A 20,663-nucleotide genomic window follows, 5' to 3' on the forward strand; every position below is an offset into this window, starting at 1 on the left:
TTTACGAAAGGGAAATCATGCTTGACAAATCTACTAGAATTCTTCGTGGATGTGACTAGTAGAGTTGATGATGGGGAGCCAGTGGATGTGGTTTATTTGGTCTTTCAGAAGGCTTTCGACAAAGTCCCACATAAGAGATTAGCGTGTAAAATTAAAGCGCATGGGATTGGGGGTAGTGTTTTGCGATGGATAGAAAATTGGTTGGCAGACAGGAAACAAAGAGTAGGGATAAATGGGTCTTTTTCCGAATGGCAGGCAGTGACTCGTGGGGTACCGCAGGGATTGGTGCTGGGACCCCAGCTATTCACAATATATATTAATGATTTAGATGAGGGAACTAAATGTAATATCTCCAAATTTGCAGATGACACAAAACTAGGTAGGAGGGTGAGTTGTGAGGAGGATGCAGAGAGGCTTCAGGGTGATTTGGACAAGTTGAGTGAGTGGGTTAATGCATGGCAGATGCAGTATAATGTGGATAAATGTGGGGTTATCCACTTTGGTAGCAAAAACAGGAAGGCAGATTATTATCTGAACGGCTATAAACTGAGAGAGGGGAATATGCAGCGAGACCTGGATGTTCTCGTATACCAGTCGCTGAAGGTAAGTGTGCAGGTGCCACAGGTGGTAAAAAAGGCAAATGCTATGTTGGCCTTCATAGCAAGAGGATTCGAGTACAGGAGCAGGGATGTCTTGCTGCAATTATACAGGGCCTTGGTGAGGCCACACCTGGAATATTTGTGTGCAGTTTTGGTCTCCTTATCTGAGGAAGGATGTTCTTGCTATAGAGGGAGTGCAGCGAAGGTTTACCAGACTGATTCCTGGGATGGTGGGACTGACGTACGAGGAGAGATTGAGTCGGGTAGGATTATATTCGCTGGAGTTCAGAAGAGTGAGGGGGGAATCTCATAGAAACCTATAAAATTCTAACAGGACTTGACAGTGTAGATGCAGGAAGGATGTTCCTGATGGTGGGGGAGTCCAGAACCAGGGGTCATAGTCTAAGGATATGGGGTAAACCTTTCAGGACTGAGATGAGGAGAAATTTCTTCAGCCAGAGAGTGGTGAGCCTGAGGAATTCGCTGCCACAGAAAGCAGTTGAGGCCAAAACATTGTATGTTTTCAAGAAGGAGTTAGATATAGCTCTTGGGTCTAAAAGGATCAAAGGATATGGGGAGAAAACAGGAACAGGCTACTGAGTTGGATGATCAGCCATGATCATAATGAATGGCGGAGCAGGCTTGAAGGGCCGAATGGTCTACTCCTGCTCCTATTTTCTATGTTTCTATCAATATATTCACATATATATGCACTCTGTTGAACACTGTTTTAAATATTTTCCTTTGTTGTTCTACATTTTAGGATGAGCTTTTGAAGGTGATTGGCTACAGGCTGTTCAACTGTGGGGACACCATCACAACTGAGCCTGATGCCCCTAGTACTTAATACCCTCACTTCATTTCAACCTTACTGGATAGCATTCTGTAGCTGAAACGCTGCATAATCTTCAGTCCATGGTACTGAGCTCAGTTGGAGCCCCTGCTGACATCACATACATCAGGATAGATTGGATATAAAGTTGGTACCTTTTTGACACCTAAATTGTCAGGAGAATGGGAACTTGAGAGGGAGTTCAGATTGGATGGAGGCAAAACTGGTAACTTGTCTGGGGTGTGGGAACCAGGATCAAGTATTAGAGAGGACTACCAAGATGCACAGAATATGGGGGGAAATAGCACTAGATTAGGGAATAGTACGTTATTAGGTGGGGTCAGAGTAAGGGAGAAAGTAATAAAGTCTGAATCAGGGTTAATGTGAATGCACGGAGTGTGGTTAATATGACTGGTGAGGTACAGGCGCAGATTGCCATGTGGAAATATGATGTTGTGGCTATAACAGAGACCTGTCTCAAAGAAGGGCAGGAATGGGTGTTAAGTATTCCTGGATACAAGGTGTTCAGGAAAGGTAGGAAAGGGAAAAAAGGGGGAGGGGCAGCAGTGTTGATGAAGGAGACATTGCAGTGCTGGAGAAAAAGGATGTCCCAGAGGGGTCGAGGACAGAATCAATTTAGTTAGAGCTAAGGAACAAAAAAGGTGCAGTTACATTGCTCGCTGTTGTCTATAGGCCACCAGCTAGTGGGAAGGACATGGAGGAACAAATTTGCAAGGAAATTACAGAAAGATGCAAAACTTATAGAGTAGTTATAATGGGGTACTTCAATTATCCCAACATAGACTGGGATAATAGTAGTGTAAAGGGCAGTGAGGGGCAAGAGTTCCTAGAGTGTGTTCAGGAAAATTTTCTACAACAGTATGTTGCTAGTCCAATGAGAAAGGAGGCACTGCTAGACCTGGTTCTTGGGAATGAGGTGGGCTCAGTGGATCAGGTTTCAGTAGGAGAGCATTTAGGGGATAATGATCATTGTTTCATAAGGTTTAGGCTGACTATGGAAAAGGACAAAGTGCAATCCAGGGTAAGAATAATTAACTGGGGGAAGGCTTACTTCAGTGGGCTAAGAATGGAGCTGGGGCGAATAAATTGGAGTCAAAAGCTGGCAGGAAAACCGGTAGATTAACAATGGGCTACCTCCAAGGAAGAGATAGTTTGGGTACAGTCAAGGTATGTTCCCCTTGAAGGGGAAAGGTAAGGCAAACTAATCCAGAGTTCCCTGGATAACAAAAGAGGTAGAGATTAAGATAAAGAAGAAAAAGTGTGCTTATGAAAGATGCCAGGTAGAAAATACTAAGGTGAGGGGCAGGAGATTCAGAGGGGATTTGAGGACATTTTTTTTCACCCAGAGGATGGTTGGAATCTGGAATACACTGCCTGAAGAGGTGGTAGAGACAGGAACCCTCAAAACATTTAGGAAGTATTTAGATGAGCACTTGAAACGCCATAGCATACAGGACTACGGGCTAAGTGCTGGAAAATGGGATTAGAATAGTTAGGTGCTTGATGGCCGGCACAGACACGATGGACTGAAGGGCCTATTTCGGTGCTGTATGACTCAATGACTATTGAGAACCAGGCTGAATATAGAAGGTCCAGAGGGGAAGTGAAAAAGCAAATAAGCAAAGAAAGAGAGAGCATGTAAGGAGACTGGCAGCTAGCATTAAAGGAAATCCCAAAGTTTTCTTTTGGCATATGAATAATAAAAGTATGGTAAAAGGAGGAGTGGGGCTGATTAGGGACCAGAAAGGGAATTTACACATTGAGGCAGAGGGCATAGTTGAGGTATTAAATAAATACTTTGCATCTGTCTTTGCCTGGGTTGCACCTTCTTCCTTGGTAATGTTGAAAGAGGAGGTAAGTCAGACAGTTGAGGGGTTTAATAATAATTCCGAAGAAGGGTCACTGACCCGAAATGTTAACTCTGCTTCTCTTTCCACAGATGCTGCCAGACCTGCTGAGTGGTTCCAGCATTTCTTGTTTTTGTTTCAGATTTCCAGCATCCGCAGTATTTTGTTTTTATTATAGTAGAGGGGTTTAAAATTGATTAAGAAGTATTAGATATTAGATAGGCTGTCTGTACTTAGAGTGGATAAAATACCAGGGTCTGATGAGATGCATCCAAGGATACTGAGGGAAATGAGGGTGGAAATCGCAGAGGCACTGGCCATAATTTTTCAGTCTTCCTTAAACTCGGGGGCAGTGCCAGAGGATTGAAGAATAGCAAAAGTTACACCCTTATTCAAAAAAGAGTATAAAGATAAGCCCAGCAGCTACAAGCCAGTCAGTTTAACTATGGTGGTGGGGAAACTTCTCGAAAAAATAATTAGGGACAAAATCAATAGTCACATGGACAAATGCAGGTTAATTAAGGAAAGCCAGCATGGATTTCTTAAGGGAAAATCATGTTTAAATAACTTGCTAGAGTTTTTTGAGGAGGTAACGGAGAGGGTTGATGGGGGCAATGCTGTTGATGCCGTGTACAAGGACTTTCAAAAGGTGTTTGATACCATGCCACACTGCAGACTTTTGAGCCAGGTTATAGTTTATGGAATAAAAGGGATGGTAGCAACATGGATACAAAATTGGCTGAGTAGTGGTTAATGGATGTTTTTCGGGCTGGAGGAAGGTTTGTAGTGGAGTTCCCCAGGGATCAGTGTTGGGACCCTTGCTTTTCCTGGTATATATCTAGACCTTGGTATACAGGGCACAATTTCAAAGTTTGCAGATGATATGAAATTTGGAAGCATTGTGAACTGTGAGGATGATGGTGTCAAACTTCAAAAGGACATAGACAAGTTGGTGGAAAGGGCAGACAGGTGGCAGATGAAGTTCAATGCAGAGAACTTGATTGATTGATTTTGGTAGGAAGAATGTGGAGAGACAATATAAAATAAAGAGTACCATTCTAAAGGGGGTGCAGGAGCAAAGGGACCTAGGTGTATATGTGCATAAGTCATTAAAGGTGGCAGGACAGGTTGAGAGAGCGGTTCATAAAGTTTACAGTATCCTGGGCTTTATTAATAGGGGCATAGAGTACAAGAGCAAGGAAGTTATGTTGAACTTGTATAAGACACAAATTCGGCCTCAGCTGAAGTATTGCATCCAATTCTGGGCAGTGCACTTGAGGAAAGACGTGAGGGCATTGGAGAGAGACAGAAAAGATTCACGAGAATGGTTCCATGAATGAGGAATTTCAGTTATGAAGATAGATTGGAGAAGTTAGGACTGTTTTCCTTGGAGAAGAGAAGGCTGGGATGTGATTTGGTAGAGGTATTCAAAATCATGAGGGGTCTGGACAGAGTAGATAGAGAAAAACTGTTCCCACTCGTGAAAGGATTGCGAATGAGAGGGCACAGATTTGAAATATTTTATAAGAGAAGCAAAAGTGAAATTTTTTTTCACGCAGCGAGTGGTTAAGGTTTGGAATGCACTGCCTGAGAACGTGGCGGAGGCAGGTTAAATTGAATTATCAAAAAGGGAATTAGACAGTTATATGAAAAGGAAAAATGTGCAGGGGAATAGAACTGAGGGAGGTGCTGTTTCAGAGAGCCGGTGCGGACATGATGAGCCGAATGATCTCCTTCGGCACTGTAATGATTCTGTGATCAGTGTACTATCTGGGAACTATCTAATTATTGGGAGAGGAGCCATCTACGTTTAACTTTTCTCACTAATTTTGAGCCCTGATCCCAGGTACTTTCAAGCAGCAGTAGCTGTAGCTATGGCAGTTTTCTTGTAATATTTGGCTGATTTTGTTTTTTTTTTAATTCCAGAGGGAGGTTTGCCAGAGATCACTCGATCAAGTTTACGGCCAAATAAAGTTGAGTTAGTTGAGGACTTCACTGTGCAAAGTGACCGCATTGTGCGCAAAACTTCATGTTACTTGAAAGTGCCAGCAGTTGATCTGAGAGAAAGTAGGCCATTCACAGCTGAAGAACTAGAGCAATTAGAAATGAGAAAACAGGATATGAACAGAATGTTAAAGGTGAGAACAGCACGAAGAATTATGTATGTACTGTTTATTGGAATCTGCAGAGTTTATTTGAAGGGGTGATTTTGAATTTTGTAATATAAATTGGAAAGAGAAATCTTGCATTTATGTAGTACTTTTTCAGTACATTAAGATAATCAGTCAGTGAGTCCCACCATGAGTTCATATCCTCATCCATTCATCAAGCTCCTGTTAAAAGTTCTGATAGAGAAAGGCACAAAAGAGTTCAAGAACCGTTTTGCCCTACATCTAAGTGATTGTAGCCTTTTCCCTGAACGCATCCAACAGTATTACTGAGACAAGGGGTGATTCTCACTGTTCGTAATGTTCTTTACTTTTGTCAAAATTCTTCAAGAGCAGATTTCGTCATGGAAGATCTGCTCACCAAATACCCTTCCTGCCTGGTTCTCTGTACCCTTAAAGAATCCCTTAAGAATTTCGAAGACAACAATATCAGGAGAGACGTCCAAAAATGATATCACTCTCAATTACAGCTGTATAGGAGAGTTTCAGGACTGTGCAATCTACTTGAAAAGATTTTAACTTTTTGAGGCAATATAACAATCCCTTGGCCACCACATCTCTACACTGTTCTCTCCAGTTCAACTTATCATCTACTTTTATACCTAGATACTTGTAGCTGGTGACTATTTCAATGTCCAAATCACGGGAATAATTAACTGGCTTTTTCCTAAAGGTTCTTTCATCTTGTTTTCTTTCAATATAAGGCAATTGTCATCATTGTACACATGTCTGTTGGATCAAATGATACAGAGTAAAGCTTCTTCTGTACTGTCCCATCGAACACTCCCAGGGCAGATTTAGCACAGGTTACATACAGAGTGAATCACTCAACATGTGTGGGGAGATGGTAGTGTGGTGGTAATGTCATTGAACTGGTAAGCCAGATGCCTAGGTTAATGCCCTGGGGACACAGGTTCACAGTCCACCATGGCAGCTGGTGAAGTTTAAATTCAATAAATATATTCAAATTAATTAATAAAAGTCAGGAATTAAAATCTGGTCATGGTGCCATGAAACTATCATTGATTGTAGATGGGGGGCGGGGAGGCGGGGGAGGTGCGGGGGTGGAGTGGTGGAGGGAGAGAGAGTGGGCGGGAGGGAGAGAGAGAGCGGGTTGGGAGGGGGAGAGAGAGAGAGCGGGCGGGGGGGAGCAAGTGGGGGTGAGGGAGAGCAAATTGTGGTGGGGGGGGTGGTGGGTGGCGGTGGTGGGAGAGAGCACCACCACCAAGGTCTTTGGGCACTCTCACACTCACTCCCCACTTCTTCCTCCCCTTCCCCCCCCCCCCCCGTTCACTCACTATTTAATTAACTAAATAACAAGTAACAATGACAAGACAGGTGTTGTGTTGCAGCTGTATAATGTGGGATCTCCTGGACTCCAACGCGATCCAGGCCAAAAATGTCTTAAGAAAGTGTAAGCAGCTAGAGGAATTCCGGATCAGGATTTTTGATCTGGAGGTTGAAATGCAGACACTGTGCAACATCAGGGAGGGGGAAAAACACCTGAACACTTTATACCACACCCCCTAGAATAGGGTCAACTGTTTTGGTCAGCGGTGAGGGACAGGAGGGTGTGACTGTGAGTGAGGCAGATAAAAGGATCAAGCAAATAGTAGTGGAGGAGCCTCAGCCTTTGCATTTGTCAAACTGGTTTGAGGTGCTTGCAAACTGTGTGGACAAAAGCAAGATCTGCAGGGTGGATGCGTAGACTGGCCATGGCACCATGATACAAGAAGCCTTTCAAGTGGGGGAGCAAAAAAGGAAAGTGATCGTAATACTCACAGACCAAGAATCAGGCCCAAACTCAGAGCCCAGAGGCGAGACCAGAGTCCAGAACAAGAGCCCAGACCAAAAGCCATCAAAGCCTGGACCCCAGGCTGAGCCCAGAGCCAGTCCCAGACTCTGAATCAGATCAAGACCCAAAAACAGAACAACAGCCCAGACCCAGACCATGAGCTGAGAGGCAGAGTGTTGAACCCAGTCACAAAGCCCAGAACCCCCTAGAGCCAAGACATGACCCAGACCCAGACCAAAGAGCCGTGACCCAGAACTGAGATGCAGAATCTAGAGCCCAGACCCCAGTCTCGTAGCCCAGATGTAGCACTGAGTGCTGCTTGAGTGCACAGAATGTGAAAAATGGAGTTTGGTGAGTGACGGGATTTGAAGGGTTAATCTCTCTCTGAAGTATAGTTTTTGTTTACAATTAGCAATTAAGTAAAATTATTATTTAAGTGGCAAGTTAGGTTTCATCCAGTTTTGAACAGGGATATACAAGCTCGTTGAGAATATCTGTAGCTAGCTTAAATTTGTTTCTGAACTCAAGCAGAGCTCCAGCAAAGCGCACTGATCATTGTTTTTCAGAGAGTATAAAATCAGGGCTTTCTGAGTGCTGCTTGAGTGCACAGAGTGTGAAGCAGGGAGTTTGGTGAGTAAGGAATATAAATTTAACTTAATTAACAGAATAAAGATGGCAGGACAAGTGATATGTTGCGGCTGCAGTATGTGGGAGCTCCTGGATGCCACGGCAATCCATAGCAACCATGTCTGTAGTAAGTATGTGCGGCTCGAGGAGCTTCGGCTCAGAGTTAATGAGCTGGAGGTTGAACTGCAGACATTGTGATGCATCAGGGTGGGGGAAAGTTGCCTGGACACTTTGTTCCAGAAGACAGTCACACCCCTTCGGATAGGATCGCCTGATTTGGTCAGGGGTAGGAGGGTGTGACAGCTTGTTGGGCAGGTAAGAGGATCGCAATGGTGGGATTGGAGCAGCCTCAGCCCTTGCAATTGAGCAACAAGTTTGAGGTTCTTGCAGCTTGTATGGACAAGAGCAAGGGCTGTAATGTGGATGAGTAGACTATCCATGGCACCATGCTACAGGAAGCCATCCAAGTGAGGGGAGTTAAAAGGAATGTAGTGGTAGTAGGGGACAGTATAGTCAGATGGGTCAGACACTGTACTCTGCAGCTGAGAGCGAGAGTCCGGAAGGCTCTGTTGCCTGCCTGGTGCTAGGGTTTGGGTCACCTGCTCAGGGCTGGAGAGGAACTTACAGTGGGAGGGAGAGAATCCAGTCATCGTGGTCCATGCAGTTACTAGCGACATACATAGGACTAGGAAATCTATCCCATTTAGTGTGATGGTAGTGCCATACAACACAACGAAGGATATCATTGTGAAGACGGGACTGTGCGGTGGTCACTCTTACCAGTACTGTCATGTACAAATGCATCTGCGGTAGGTAGACTGGTGAGGACGAGGTTAAGTAGATTTTTCCCTCTTGTTTGTTTCCTCACCACCACCACCACATTGAAGTCCCTCACCCAAAGTACGTTCTGTGCCCTTGCTACCCTCAGTGCTTCCACCAAGTGGTGTTCAACATGAAGAAATACTGATTCATCAACTGAGGGAGGGTGGTAGGTGGTCATCAGCAGGAGGTTCTGTGCCTATGTTTGGTCTGATGCAACTCCCTCCTGACTGTATACCCCTGTACTGCCATCTCTGGTGGGTCTGTCCTGCTAGTGGGACAGGACATACCCAGGGATGGTGGTGATGGTGTCTGGGATATTGTCTGTGATGTATGATTCCCTGAGTATGACTCTGTCTCTCCTAATCCTTTGTTTCTCCTTTCTTGTGCTACATCCTAGTTCCCATCCCCTGCCAAGTTAGGTTAAACTCTCCCCAATAGCACTAGTAAACTGCTACACAAGGACATTGGTTGCGATTTTGTTGGCGTGCAACCCACCCGACCTGTATAGGTCCGATCTTCCTCAGAATCGATCCCAATGTCCCAGGAATCTAAAGCACTCCCTCCTGTACCATCTTTCCAGCCATATATTCATCTGTTTTATCCTCCCATTTCTGTACTCAGTAGCTGTACTCTCTGCTGGTTGGAGTCATACCTAGCGAAAAGGAAGATGGCTATGGTTGTTGGAGGTCAATCATCTGAGCTCCAGGACATCACTGCAGGAGTTCCTCAGGGTAGTGTCCTAGGCCCAACCATCTTCAGCTGCTTCATCAATGACCTTCCTTCAATCATTAGGTCAGAAGTGGGGATGTTCGCTGATGATTGTACAATGTTCAGCACCATTCGCGACTCCTCAAATACTGAAGCAGTCCGTGTAGAAATGCAGCAACACCTGGATAATATCCAAGCGTGGGCTGATGTGTGGCGGACATGTTACTTGCCACTTAAGTGCCAGGCAATGAGCAACTCCAACAAGAGAGAATCTAACCATCTCCCCTTGACATTCAATAGCATGACCTTCGCTGAATCCCCCACTATCAGCATCCTAGGGGCTACCATTGACCAGAAACTGAACTGGAATCGCCATATAAATACTGTGACTACAAGAGCAGGTGAGAGGCTAGGAATCCTGTGGCGAGTAACTCACCTCCTGACTGCCCAAAGCCTGTCCACCATCTACAAGGCACAGGTCAGGAGTGTGATGGAATACTCTCCAAACCCACGACCTCTACCACCTCGAAGGACAAGAGCAGCAGACGCATGGGAACATCACCACCTGCAAGTTCCCGTCCAAGTCACACACCATCCTGTCTTGGAACTATATCGCCGTTCCTTCACTGTCACTGGGTCAAAATTCTGGAACTCCCTTCCTAACAGCACTGAGGGTGTACCTACCTCACATGGACTGCAGCGGTTCAAGAAGGCCACCTTCTCGAGGGCAATTAGGGTGGGCAATAAATTCTGGCCTAGCCAGTGATGTCCACATCCCATGAATGAATTTTTAAAAAGCGCAAGGCACCAGGAGTAATCCGGAGATTACTACCTCTGAGGCCCTGCTCGATAGTCCCCTTCCTAGCTCCCCAAAATCTGCCTGCGGGATCTCATCCCTATCTTGTTGGTGCTGATATGGACCATGAAGTCTGGCTGTTAACCCTCCTCCCTCAGAGTGCACTGCAGCCATTCAGTAACATCTTTAACCCTGGTACCAAGAAGTCCACATACCATCCTGGAATTGCCTCTGTCCATCCTGCAGCATTCTGTGCCTCCTGTTGAGGAGAGAAGACCCAAAATGATTTGGTCATGTTTGTTTTTCTGACTTGTATGTATTTGCTCCCTCTTTGGAAGCACATCTTCAGTATCACTGTGCTTTATCTTTTCCTGTGACTTTGCCAAGTGGCTCTTCATTGGTAAGCCTATATCCTGAGAGCAAGGTATTCGTCTGTATCTGAAGTCAACTAGTCCAATCTTTTTTTCATAGTCAACTTCCATACACAAGCACTTTCCATAGGAGTCAGGAGAGAGAACTGGACTATTCCCTTGGACTTGGAGACACTGACGGCAACTGTAGTACCCCTATTGTTGACTCTGTCAACAAGAGCACTCTCCCCTGAGACTTTCCTACTGGCTGTGTTGCAGTCGATTTGCCCACTGAAACATTAGCTATTCTGAAAGGTATGATTCAGTGTTCACCATTCATTGGCTCTGATCTCTGTACCCTGTAGACCAAATTGCATCACAAGGATTTGTTGGAAAACTGTCTGCTTGTGGGAGGAGAGAAGCGTTCTATGGCCTGCCATTCTCTGCCAACTACAATGGGAGGAGAGATGGGAGAGGCAGCCAACACGTATCGTAAACGGTGCCTCACAGAATATAAGAAAATTCTGAAAATGTGCCAATACTATGGCATCTCTTTCACTGAAAGGATGCTCGAGAAAGGTAAGGTTCAAATCTAACTTATTGCAGCCTGCTTCAGAAAGCTAGCAAACGCCACAATCTCAACATTAAATGGGATCTGTTCTGGTAGATCGCAATTTAGTCACACTATTTTCAGCTAAGGAACTGAGTTGGGAACCAATTCTTGGTCGTGGGTTCATTATTTTTTGTGGATGTAGAAAAGCATTAATGTACAGAACACTTGTATAAATATTCCATAGAATCATAGAACAACAACATAGGAAATAGGAGCAGGGGTACACCAATTGGCCCCTCAAGCCTGCTCCACCATTCAATAAAATCATAACTGATCTGATTGTGGCATTAACTCCATTTTCCTGCCTGACCGCCCCCCGCCCCCGCCTTCACCCCCCCAATAACCCTTTACTCCCTTATAGATCACAATCTATCTAGCTCAGCCTTGAATATATCATGACTCCACAGATATTGAAGCAGTCCTTGTCCACATGCAGCAAGATCTAGACAACATTCAGGCTTGAGCTGATAAGTGGCAAGTAACATTTGTGCCACGCGAGTGCCAGGCAATGACCATCTCCAGCAGGAGAGAATCTAACCATTTCCTCTTAACATTCGATTGCATTACCATCCCTGAATATCCCACCGTCAACATCCTGGAGGTTATCATTAACCATAAACTTAACTGGACCAGCCATATAAATACTGTGGCTACAAGATCAGGTCAGAGGCTGGGCATTTTACAGTGAGTAACTCACCTCCTGATATCCAAAGCCTGTTCATCATCGACAAGGCACAAGTCAGTGTGATGGAATACTCTCCACTTCCCTGGATGGGTGCAGCTCCAACAACACTGAAGAAGCTCGACACCGTCCAGGACAAAGCAGCCCGCTTGATCGGCACTCCCATCCTCCACCTTCAACATTCCCTTGACCGCCGATGCACAATGGCAGCAGTGTGTACAAGAGACGCTGCAGCAATGCACCAAGGCATTCAATAGCATCTTCCAAATCTGTGACCTCTACCACCTAGAAGGAACATAGGAACAAAGGAAATGGGAGCAGCAGTAGGCCATTCAGCCGCTCGAGCCTACTCCGCCATTCAACTAGAGCATAGTTGATCTACCTCGATGTCGTTTTCCTGCACTATCCCCATATCCCTTGATATCTTTAAGATCTAGAAATCTATGTCTTGAACATAATGACTGAGCCTCCACAACCCTCTGGGGTAGAGAATTCCACAGATTCACCACCCTCTAAGTGAAGAAATTCTTCCTCATCTCAGTACTAAATGGCCTACCCCTTATTCTGAGACTGTATCCCCTGTTTCTTGACAAAGACAAGGGCAGCAGATGCATGGGAGCACCACCATTTGCAAGTTCCCTCCAAGTCACACACCATCTTAACTTGGATCAGTATTGCTGTTCCTTCACTGTCACTGGGTCAAAATCCTGGAACTCCCTTCCTAACTGCACTGTGGTGTACCTACAGCACATAGACTGCAGCGGTTTAAGAAGGCAGCTCACCACCACCTTCTCATGGACAATTAGGGTTGGTGTAGTTTACATGGACTTCAGTAAGGCTTTTGATAAGGTCCCACATGGGAGACTGGACAAGAAGGTAAGAGCCCATGGTATCCAGGGAAATTTGGCAAATTGGATCCAAAATTGGCTTTGTGGCAGGAGACAGAAGTTAATCGTCGAGGGTTGTTTTTGGGATTGGAGGCCTGTGATCAGTGGTGTACCACAGGGATCGATACTGGTACCCTCGCTGTTTGTACTGTACATTAATTATTTAGATGTGAATTTTAAAGGTATGGTCAGTAAGTTTGCAGATGACACGAAAATTGGTGGTGCCGTAAATAGTGAGGAGGATAGCCCTAGATTCGAGGACGATACAGGTGGGCTGGTAAGAAGGGCAGACCAATGGCAAATGGAATTTAATCCTGAGAAGTGTGAGGTGATGCATTTTGGGAAAACTAACAAGGCAAGCGAATATACAATGGATGGTAGGACCCTAGAAAGTACAGAGGGTCAGAGGGACCTTGGTGTACTTGTCCATAGATCACTGAAGGCAGCAGCACAGGTCGATAAGGTGGTTAGGAAGACATATGGGATACTTGTCTTTATTAGCCGAGGCATAGAATACAAGAGCAGGGAGGTTATGATGGAGCTGTATAAAACACTAGTTAGGCCACAGCTGGAGTACTGTGTACAGTTCTGGTCGCCACACTATAGAAAGGATGTGATTGCACTGGAGAGGTTGCAGAGGAGATTCACCAAAATGTTGCCTGGGCTGGAGCATTTCAGCTATGAAGAGTGACTGGATAGGCTATGGTTGTTTTCTTCAGAGCAGAGAAGGATAAGGGGAGACCTTGATTGAGGTATACAAAATTATGAGGGGCATTGATAGGATAGATAGGAAGAAACATTTTCCCTTATCGGAGGGGTCAATAACCAGGGGGCATAGCTTTAAGGTAAAGGGCAGGAGGTTTAGAGGGGATTGAAGGAAAAGAATTTTCACCCAAAGGGTGGCTGGAATCTGGAACACACTGCCATAAGGGGTGGTAGAGGCAGAAACCCTCACAGCAGCACAGTGGTTAGCACCGCAGCCTCACAGCTCCAGGGACCCGGGTTCGATTCTGGGTACTGCCTTTGCAAGTTCTCCTTGTGACCGCGTGGGTTTTCGCCGGGTGCTCCGGTTTCCTCCCACAGCCAAAGACTTGCAGGTTGATAGGCAAATTGGCCATTGTAAATTGCCCCTAGTATAGGTAGGTGGTAGGGAATATGGGATTACTGCAGGGTTAGTATAAATGGGTGGTTTTTGGTTGGCACAGATTCGGTAGGCCGAAGGGCCTGTTTCAGTGCTGTATCTCTAAATAAAAATAAAATAAATGACATTTAAGAAGTATTTAGACGAGCACTTGAAAGGCCACAGCATATAAGGCTACGGGCCAAGTGCTGGAAAATGGGATTAGAATAGATCGGCTTGATGGCTGGCACGGATGCGTGGGGCCAAAGGGCCTTTTTCTGTGCTGTATAAGTCTATGACGATGACTATAACTTGATGTTATCTCTCATCTACACGCCTAGTCACCTGCTCGAAAAATTCAATTAAATTTGTTAGACATGATCTTCCCCTGACAAAGCCATGCTGACTATCCTTGATTAATCCCTGCCTCTCTTAGTGGAGAATTATCCTGTCCCTCAGAATTTTTTCCAGTAGTTTCCCTACCACTGATGTTTGACTCACTGGCCTGTAATTACCTGGTTTATCCCTACAACCCTTCTTGAATAATGGTACCACCTTTGCTGTCCTCGAGTCCTCTGGCCAGAGAGGATTTGAAGATTCGTGTGAGAGTCCCTGCAATCTCCTCCCTTGCCTCACATAACAGCCTGGGATACATCTCATCTGGGCCTGGGAATTTATCCACTTTTAAGCCCAAACAAACCGCTAATACCTCCTCCCTCTTAATGCTAATTTGTTCAAGTATATCACAATTCCCCTCCCTGATCTCTACCCCTACATTATCCATAGTGAACACAGATAAAAAATAATAATTTAATACCTCACCTATGTCCTCCGGCTCCACACACACATTGCCATTTTGGTCCTTAATGGGCCCTATTCTTTCCCTGATTATCCTCTTGCCCTTGGTATACTTATATCTCGGCCCGCTTCTGAAGTCCCCAGCATCACAAATGCCAGTCTTCAGCCAATTCGATTCACTCCGCGTGATATCAAGAAACGTTTGAAGGCACTGGATACTGCAAAGGCTATGGGTCCTGACAATATTCCGGCAATGGTACTGGAGACCTGTGCTCCAGAACTTGCAGTGCCCCTAGCCAAGCTGTTCCAGTATAGCTACAACACTGGCATTTACCCGGCAATGTGGAAAATTGTCCTGTACACAAAAAGCAGGATAAGTCCAACCCGGCCAATTACTGCCCCATCAGTCTACACTCAATCATCAGTAAAGTGATGGAAGGTGTCATCAACAGTGCCATCAAGCAGCACTTGCTTAGCAATAACCTGCTCAGTGATACCCAGTTTGGGTTCTGACAGGGCCACTCAGCACCTGACCTCATTACAGCCTTGGTTCAAACATGGACAAAAGGGCTGAACTCGAGGCGAGCTGAGAGTGACTGCCCTTGACATCAAGGCAAAATTTGACCGAGTATGGCATCAAGGAGCCCTAGCAAAACTGGAGTCAATGGGAATCAGGGGGAAAACCCTCTGCTGGTTTGAGTCATACCTAGCGCAAAGGAAGATAGCTGTGGTTGTTGGAGGTCAATTATCTGAGCTGTAGGACATCACTGCAGGAGTTTCTCAGGGTAGTGTCCTGGGCCCAACCATCTTCAGCTGCTTCATCAATGACCTTCCTTCAATCATAAGGTCAGAAGTGGGGTGTTCGCTGATGATTGCACAATGTTCAGCACCATTCGCGACTCCTCAAATACTGAGGCAGTCCGTGTAGAAATGCAGCAAGACCTGGACAATATCCCGGCTTGGGCTGATAAGTGGCAAGTAACATTTGCGCCACACAAGTGCCAGGCAATGACCATCTCCCCTTGACATTCAATGGCATTACCATTGCTGAATCCCTCACTATCAACATCCTAGGAGCTACCATTGACCAGAAACTGCACTGGAGTAGCCATATAAATACCGTGGCTACAAGAGCAGATCAGAGGCTAGGAATTCTGCGGCGAGTAACTCACCTCTTAACTCCCCAAAGCCTGTCCACCATCTACAAGGCACAGGTCAGGAGTGTGATGGAATACTCTCCACTTGCCTGGATGGGTGCAGCTCCAACAACAATTAAGAAGTTCGACACCATCCAGGACAAAGCAGCCCGCTTGATTGGCACACCATCCACAAGCATTCACTCCCTCCACCACCGACGCACAGTGGCAGCAGTGTGTACCATCTACAAGATGCACTGCAGCAATGCACCAAGGCTCCTTAGACAGCACCTTTCAAACCCGTGACCTCTACCACCTCGAAGGACAACAGCAGCACATGCATGGGAACATCACCATCTGCCACTTCCCATCCAAGTCACACACCATCCTGACTTGGAACTATATCGCTGTCCCTTCACTGTCGCTGGGTCAAAATCCTGGAACTCCCTTCCTAACAGCACTGTGGGTGTACCTACCCCACATGGACTGCAGCGGTTCAAGAAGGCAGCTCACCACCACCTTTTCGAGGGCAATTAGGGATGGGCAATAAATGCTGGCCTGGCCAGCGACGCCCACATCCCATGAATGAATTAAAAAAAAAAAGCCTTGGGATTTTCCTTTATCTTGCCCACCAGTGTTTTTTTTCATGCCCCTTCTTTGCTCTTCTAATTACTTTCTTAAGTACCCCCCCTACATTTTCTATCTTCCTCTGGTGCCTAGGCTGTTTTCAGCCCTCTGAATCTGCCATTAGCCTCCTTTTTTTCCCTTATCCAATCCTCTATATCCCTAGACATCCAGGGTTCCTTGGACTTATTGGTCCGAGCCTTCACCTTTACGGAAACATGTTAGCCCTGAACTCTCACTATTTCCTTTTTGAATGACTCGCACTGGTCTGATGTAGACTTTCCTACAAGTAGCTGCTCCCAGTCCACTTTGGCCAGATCCTGTTTTATCATATTGAAATCGGCCTTCCCCCAATTTAGTACCTTTATTTCTGGTCCATCTTTGTCCTTTTCTATAACTACCTTAAATCTTAAGAGTGATGGTCACTATCCCCGAAATGCTGCCCCACTTGTCCGGCTTCATTCCCTAAGACTAGGTCCAATACCGCCCCTCCTACGTGCTGGCTCAAAAAGCTCTTCTGGATGCGCTTTAAGAATTCCGCCCCCTTTGAGCCTTTTGCACTAAGATTTGCATCTTCTGAGATTTGCCTACATATCTGCTCCTCTATCTCTGCCTGACTGTTTGAAGGCCTGTAGTACACACCCAGCAAAGTGATTGCCCCCTTCTTGTTTTTAAGTTCTCCCCATTTGGCCACATTTGAGGAACCTTCTAAGATATTATCTCTCCTTACTGCAGTAATTGACTCCTTGATCAATAGTGCAATGCTACCTCCTCTTTTACATCCTCCCCTGTCATGCCTGAAGATTCTATACCCTGGAATATTGAGCTGCCAGACCTGCCCTTCCCTCAGCCACATTTCTGTGATGGCAATAATATCATATTTCCATGTATTAATCAACACCTTCAATTCATCTGCCTTACTTGTTAGACTCCTTGCATTAAAATAGATGCAATCCAGCCTTGCATTATTCACTTATGCCTTAACAGGTCTATATTTGCTCTGCCTTCCAGACTGACTTAGTTTCTGTTCTATATTAGGCTGTACATGATCCCCTACTGTACCTCCATTCTGTATCCCATTCCTCCCACCGCCCCCGCCCCACAACAGCAATAGCAAACCTCCCTGCAAGGATGTTGGTCCCATTCCGGTGCAGGTGTAACCCGTCCAACTTGTCCAGGTTCCATCTTCGCCAGAAACAGACCCAGTAATCCAGGAAGCTAAAGCCCTCCCTGCTGCCACACATTCATCTGCTGTATCCTCCTGTTCCTATACTCACTAGCACATGACACCCGGAGTAATCTAGAGATTACAACCTTGCCAGCGATGCTCGCATCCCCTGAAAGAATTTAAAAAACAGCCTCCACTGCTCTCTGGGGTAGAGAATTCCAAAGATTAACGGCCCTCATTTCTGTCTTCAATGGGAGACCCCTTATTTTGAAACTGTGCCTCCTATTTCTAGATTCCCCCAGGAGGGGAAACTACCTCTCAGTACCGACCCTGGCAAGCCCCCTCAGAATCTTATATGTTTCAGTAAGATCACCTGTCATTTCTTTAAACTCCAATAAGTATAGGCCCAACCTGCTTAATCTCTCCTTATAAGACAACCCCTTTATCCCAGGAATCAAACTAGTGACCTTCTCTGAACTGCTTCCAACGCAAGTATATCTATGCTTAAATAAGGAAACCAAAACTGTACGCTACTCTAGGTGTGGGTCTCTGTACAGTTGTATCAAGACCTCCCTACTTTTATACTCCATTCCCCTTGCAATAAAGGTATGATTTTTTCATACAGTCAGTCATTTCGGGAGTCTAATTTTGAATGGCCTACTTTTTCCCCTCATGTGAATGTGTCTGTCTCTACCTGAACCATATCTTTTTAAAGGCCTCCAGTTGCTGTTTTGCCTGCCAATTCTTGATTCCAATCTACCTAGACCAGATTGCTTTTCAACTCACTGAAGCAGCCCTTGGTTGGAGTGAGAATTCACTGGTAAGTACTATGGATAAATGATCAAACTGAAATATAACTGGTTTTCTGACTTTAAAACTTGACTTGTAAACTGCAAGTCAGTCGCAGTTAGAAGCCAAACAGCTATAAGTAGATACCTGTCTAGGTGTTGATTAATGTGGCGGTTCCCTGACTAATGTGTAACTAGTGTGTACAGAGTATCTGCTAAGTGGAGCAGCTATGGAAATTTGTTGAGAGTGGGAATTTGATGCAGAGGGGAAAGGAGCTTTAAAGCAAGGGTATGGTACATTCCATGTACACAAGGTATCTCCCTCCCCTGCTGTGTCTCCCAATGGCCTCACTCTTGCTTCCAGTGGCTTCTTCTGTTTGTTCATGGGATGTGAGCGTTGCTGGCTTGGCCAGCATTTATTGCCAATCCAGAATTGCCTTTGAGAAGATGCTGGTGAGCTGCCTTCTTGAACCACTGCAGTCCTTGGGGTGCCGGTACGCCCACAGTGCTGTTCGGAAGGGAGTTCCAGGATTTTGACCCAGCAATAGTGAAGGAACGGCGATATAGTTCCAAGTCAGGATGGTTTGTGGCTTGAAGGAGAACTTGCAGGTGGTGGTGTTCCCATGCATCTGCTGTCCTTGTCCTTCTAGGTGGTAGAAGTTGTGGTTTTGGAAGGTGCTGTCGAAGGAGCCTTGGTATGTTGCTGCAGTGCATCTTGTAGATGGTACACACTGCTGCCACTGTGTGTGGGTGGTGAAGGGAGTGAATGTTGAAGGTGGTGGATGGAATGCCACTCAAGCAGGCTGCTTTGTCCTGGATGGTGTCGAGCTTCTTGAGTGTTGTTGGAGCTGTACTCATCCAGGCAAGTGGAGAGTATTCCATCACACTCCTGACTTGTGCCTTGTAGATGTTACTCGCCGCAGAATTCCCAGCTTCTGACCTGCTTTTGCAGCCAGAGTATTTATGTGGCTGGTCCAGTTCAGTTTCTCGTCAATGCTAATTCCAGGATGTCAATAGTGGGGGGATTCAGTGATGGTAATGCCATTGAACATCAAGGGGTGATGGTTAGATTCTCTCATGTTTGAGATGATCATTGCCTGGCACTTGTGTGGTGCGAATGTTACTTGCCACTTATCAGCCCAAGCTTGGACATTGTCCAGGTCTTGCTGCATCTGGACATGGGCTGCTTCAAAATCTGAAGAGTTGCGAATGGTGCTGAACATTGAACAATCATCAGCAAACATCCCCATTCTGACCTTATGATTGAAGGAAGGTCATTGATGAAGCAGCTGAAGATGGTTGGGCCTAGGACACTATCCTGAGGAACTCCTACAGTGATGTTCTGTGACTAAGATGATTGATCTCCAACAACCACAACCATCTTCCTTTGTGCTGGGTATGACTCCAACCAGTGGAGAATTTTCCCCCTGATTCCCAGTGACTCTAGTTTTGCGAGGGCTTCTTGATGCCATCTTCAGTCAAATGCTGCCTTGATGTCACTCTCACCTCACATCTGCAGTTCAGCTCTTTTGTCCATGTTTGGACCAAGGCTGTTTTGAGGCAGGAGCTGAGTGGCCCTGGCAGAACCCGAATTGAGCGTCAGTGAGCAGGTTACTGCTGAGTAAGTGCCACTTGATTGCACTGTTGACGACCCCTTCCATCACTTTGCTGATGATAGAGTAGACTGATGGGTTGGTAATTGGCCGGGTTGGATTTGTCCTGCTTTTTGTGGACAGGGCATACCTGGGCAATGTTCTACATTGCCAGATAGATGCAAGTAGCTGTCGTGGAGCAACTTGGCTAGGGGTGCAGCTAATTCTGAAGCACAAGTCTTCAGTACTATTACTGGAATGTTGTCAAGGCCCATAGCTTTGCGGCATCCAGTGCCTTCAGCTGTTTCATGATATCACATGGAGTGAATCAGATTGGCTGAAGACCAGCATTTGTGATGCTGGGGACCTCAGGAGAAGGCAGAGATGGATCATCCACTTGGCACTTCTGGCTGAAGTTGGATGCAAATGCTTCAGCCTTGTCTTTGACACTATGTGGCTGAGAATCTTCGACCAACATGAGATGATAGAGATAGACCGACAAAGCTTGAGGACCCCAAAGCTGCAAAGAAACTAGTCGTTTGCTCGACTGTCCAGTTTCGATTACAGGTAGTATAATCTTTGTTAGACTGTTATTCACTGCTTGAGTTTGTGACTAATAGTTTATCTGAAAACTTAATAAATTTGTCCCTATCTTTATCTCAATAAAGTCAATTTACAATAAGCTTTGTG

General features: G+C 45.6%; 1 protein-coding gene across 2 annotated transcripts in view; it reads left to right on the forward strand.

Moving 5' to 3' along the window:
- The window catches only part of si:dkey-197j19.5 (EF-hand calcium-binding domain-containing protein 12), a 127,168-nt gene that overhangs the window by 42,038 nt on the left and 64,467 nt on the right, over positions 1-20,663 (forward strand). For both annotated transcript variants that reach the window (XM_068052287.1, XM_068052288.1), the window contains exons 4-5: positions 5,226-5,437; positions 10,931-11,144. In XM_068052287.1, coding sequence (XP_067908388.1) covers positions 5,226-5,437; positions 10,931-11,144 — 426 coding nt within the window. The remainder of the gene's footprint in view (positions 1-5,225; positions 5,438-10,930; positions 11,145-20,663) is intronic.

The sequence above is a fragment of the Heterodontus francisci genome, chromosome 19 (assembly GCF_036365525.1).
Source record: "Heterodontus francisci isolate sHetFra1 chromosome 19, sHetFra1.hap1, whole genome shotgun sequence".
NCBI lineage: Eukaryota > Metazoa > Chordata > Chondrichthyes > Heterodontiformes > Heterodontidae > Heterodontus > Heterodontus francisci.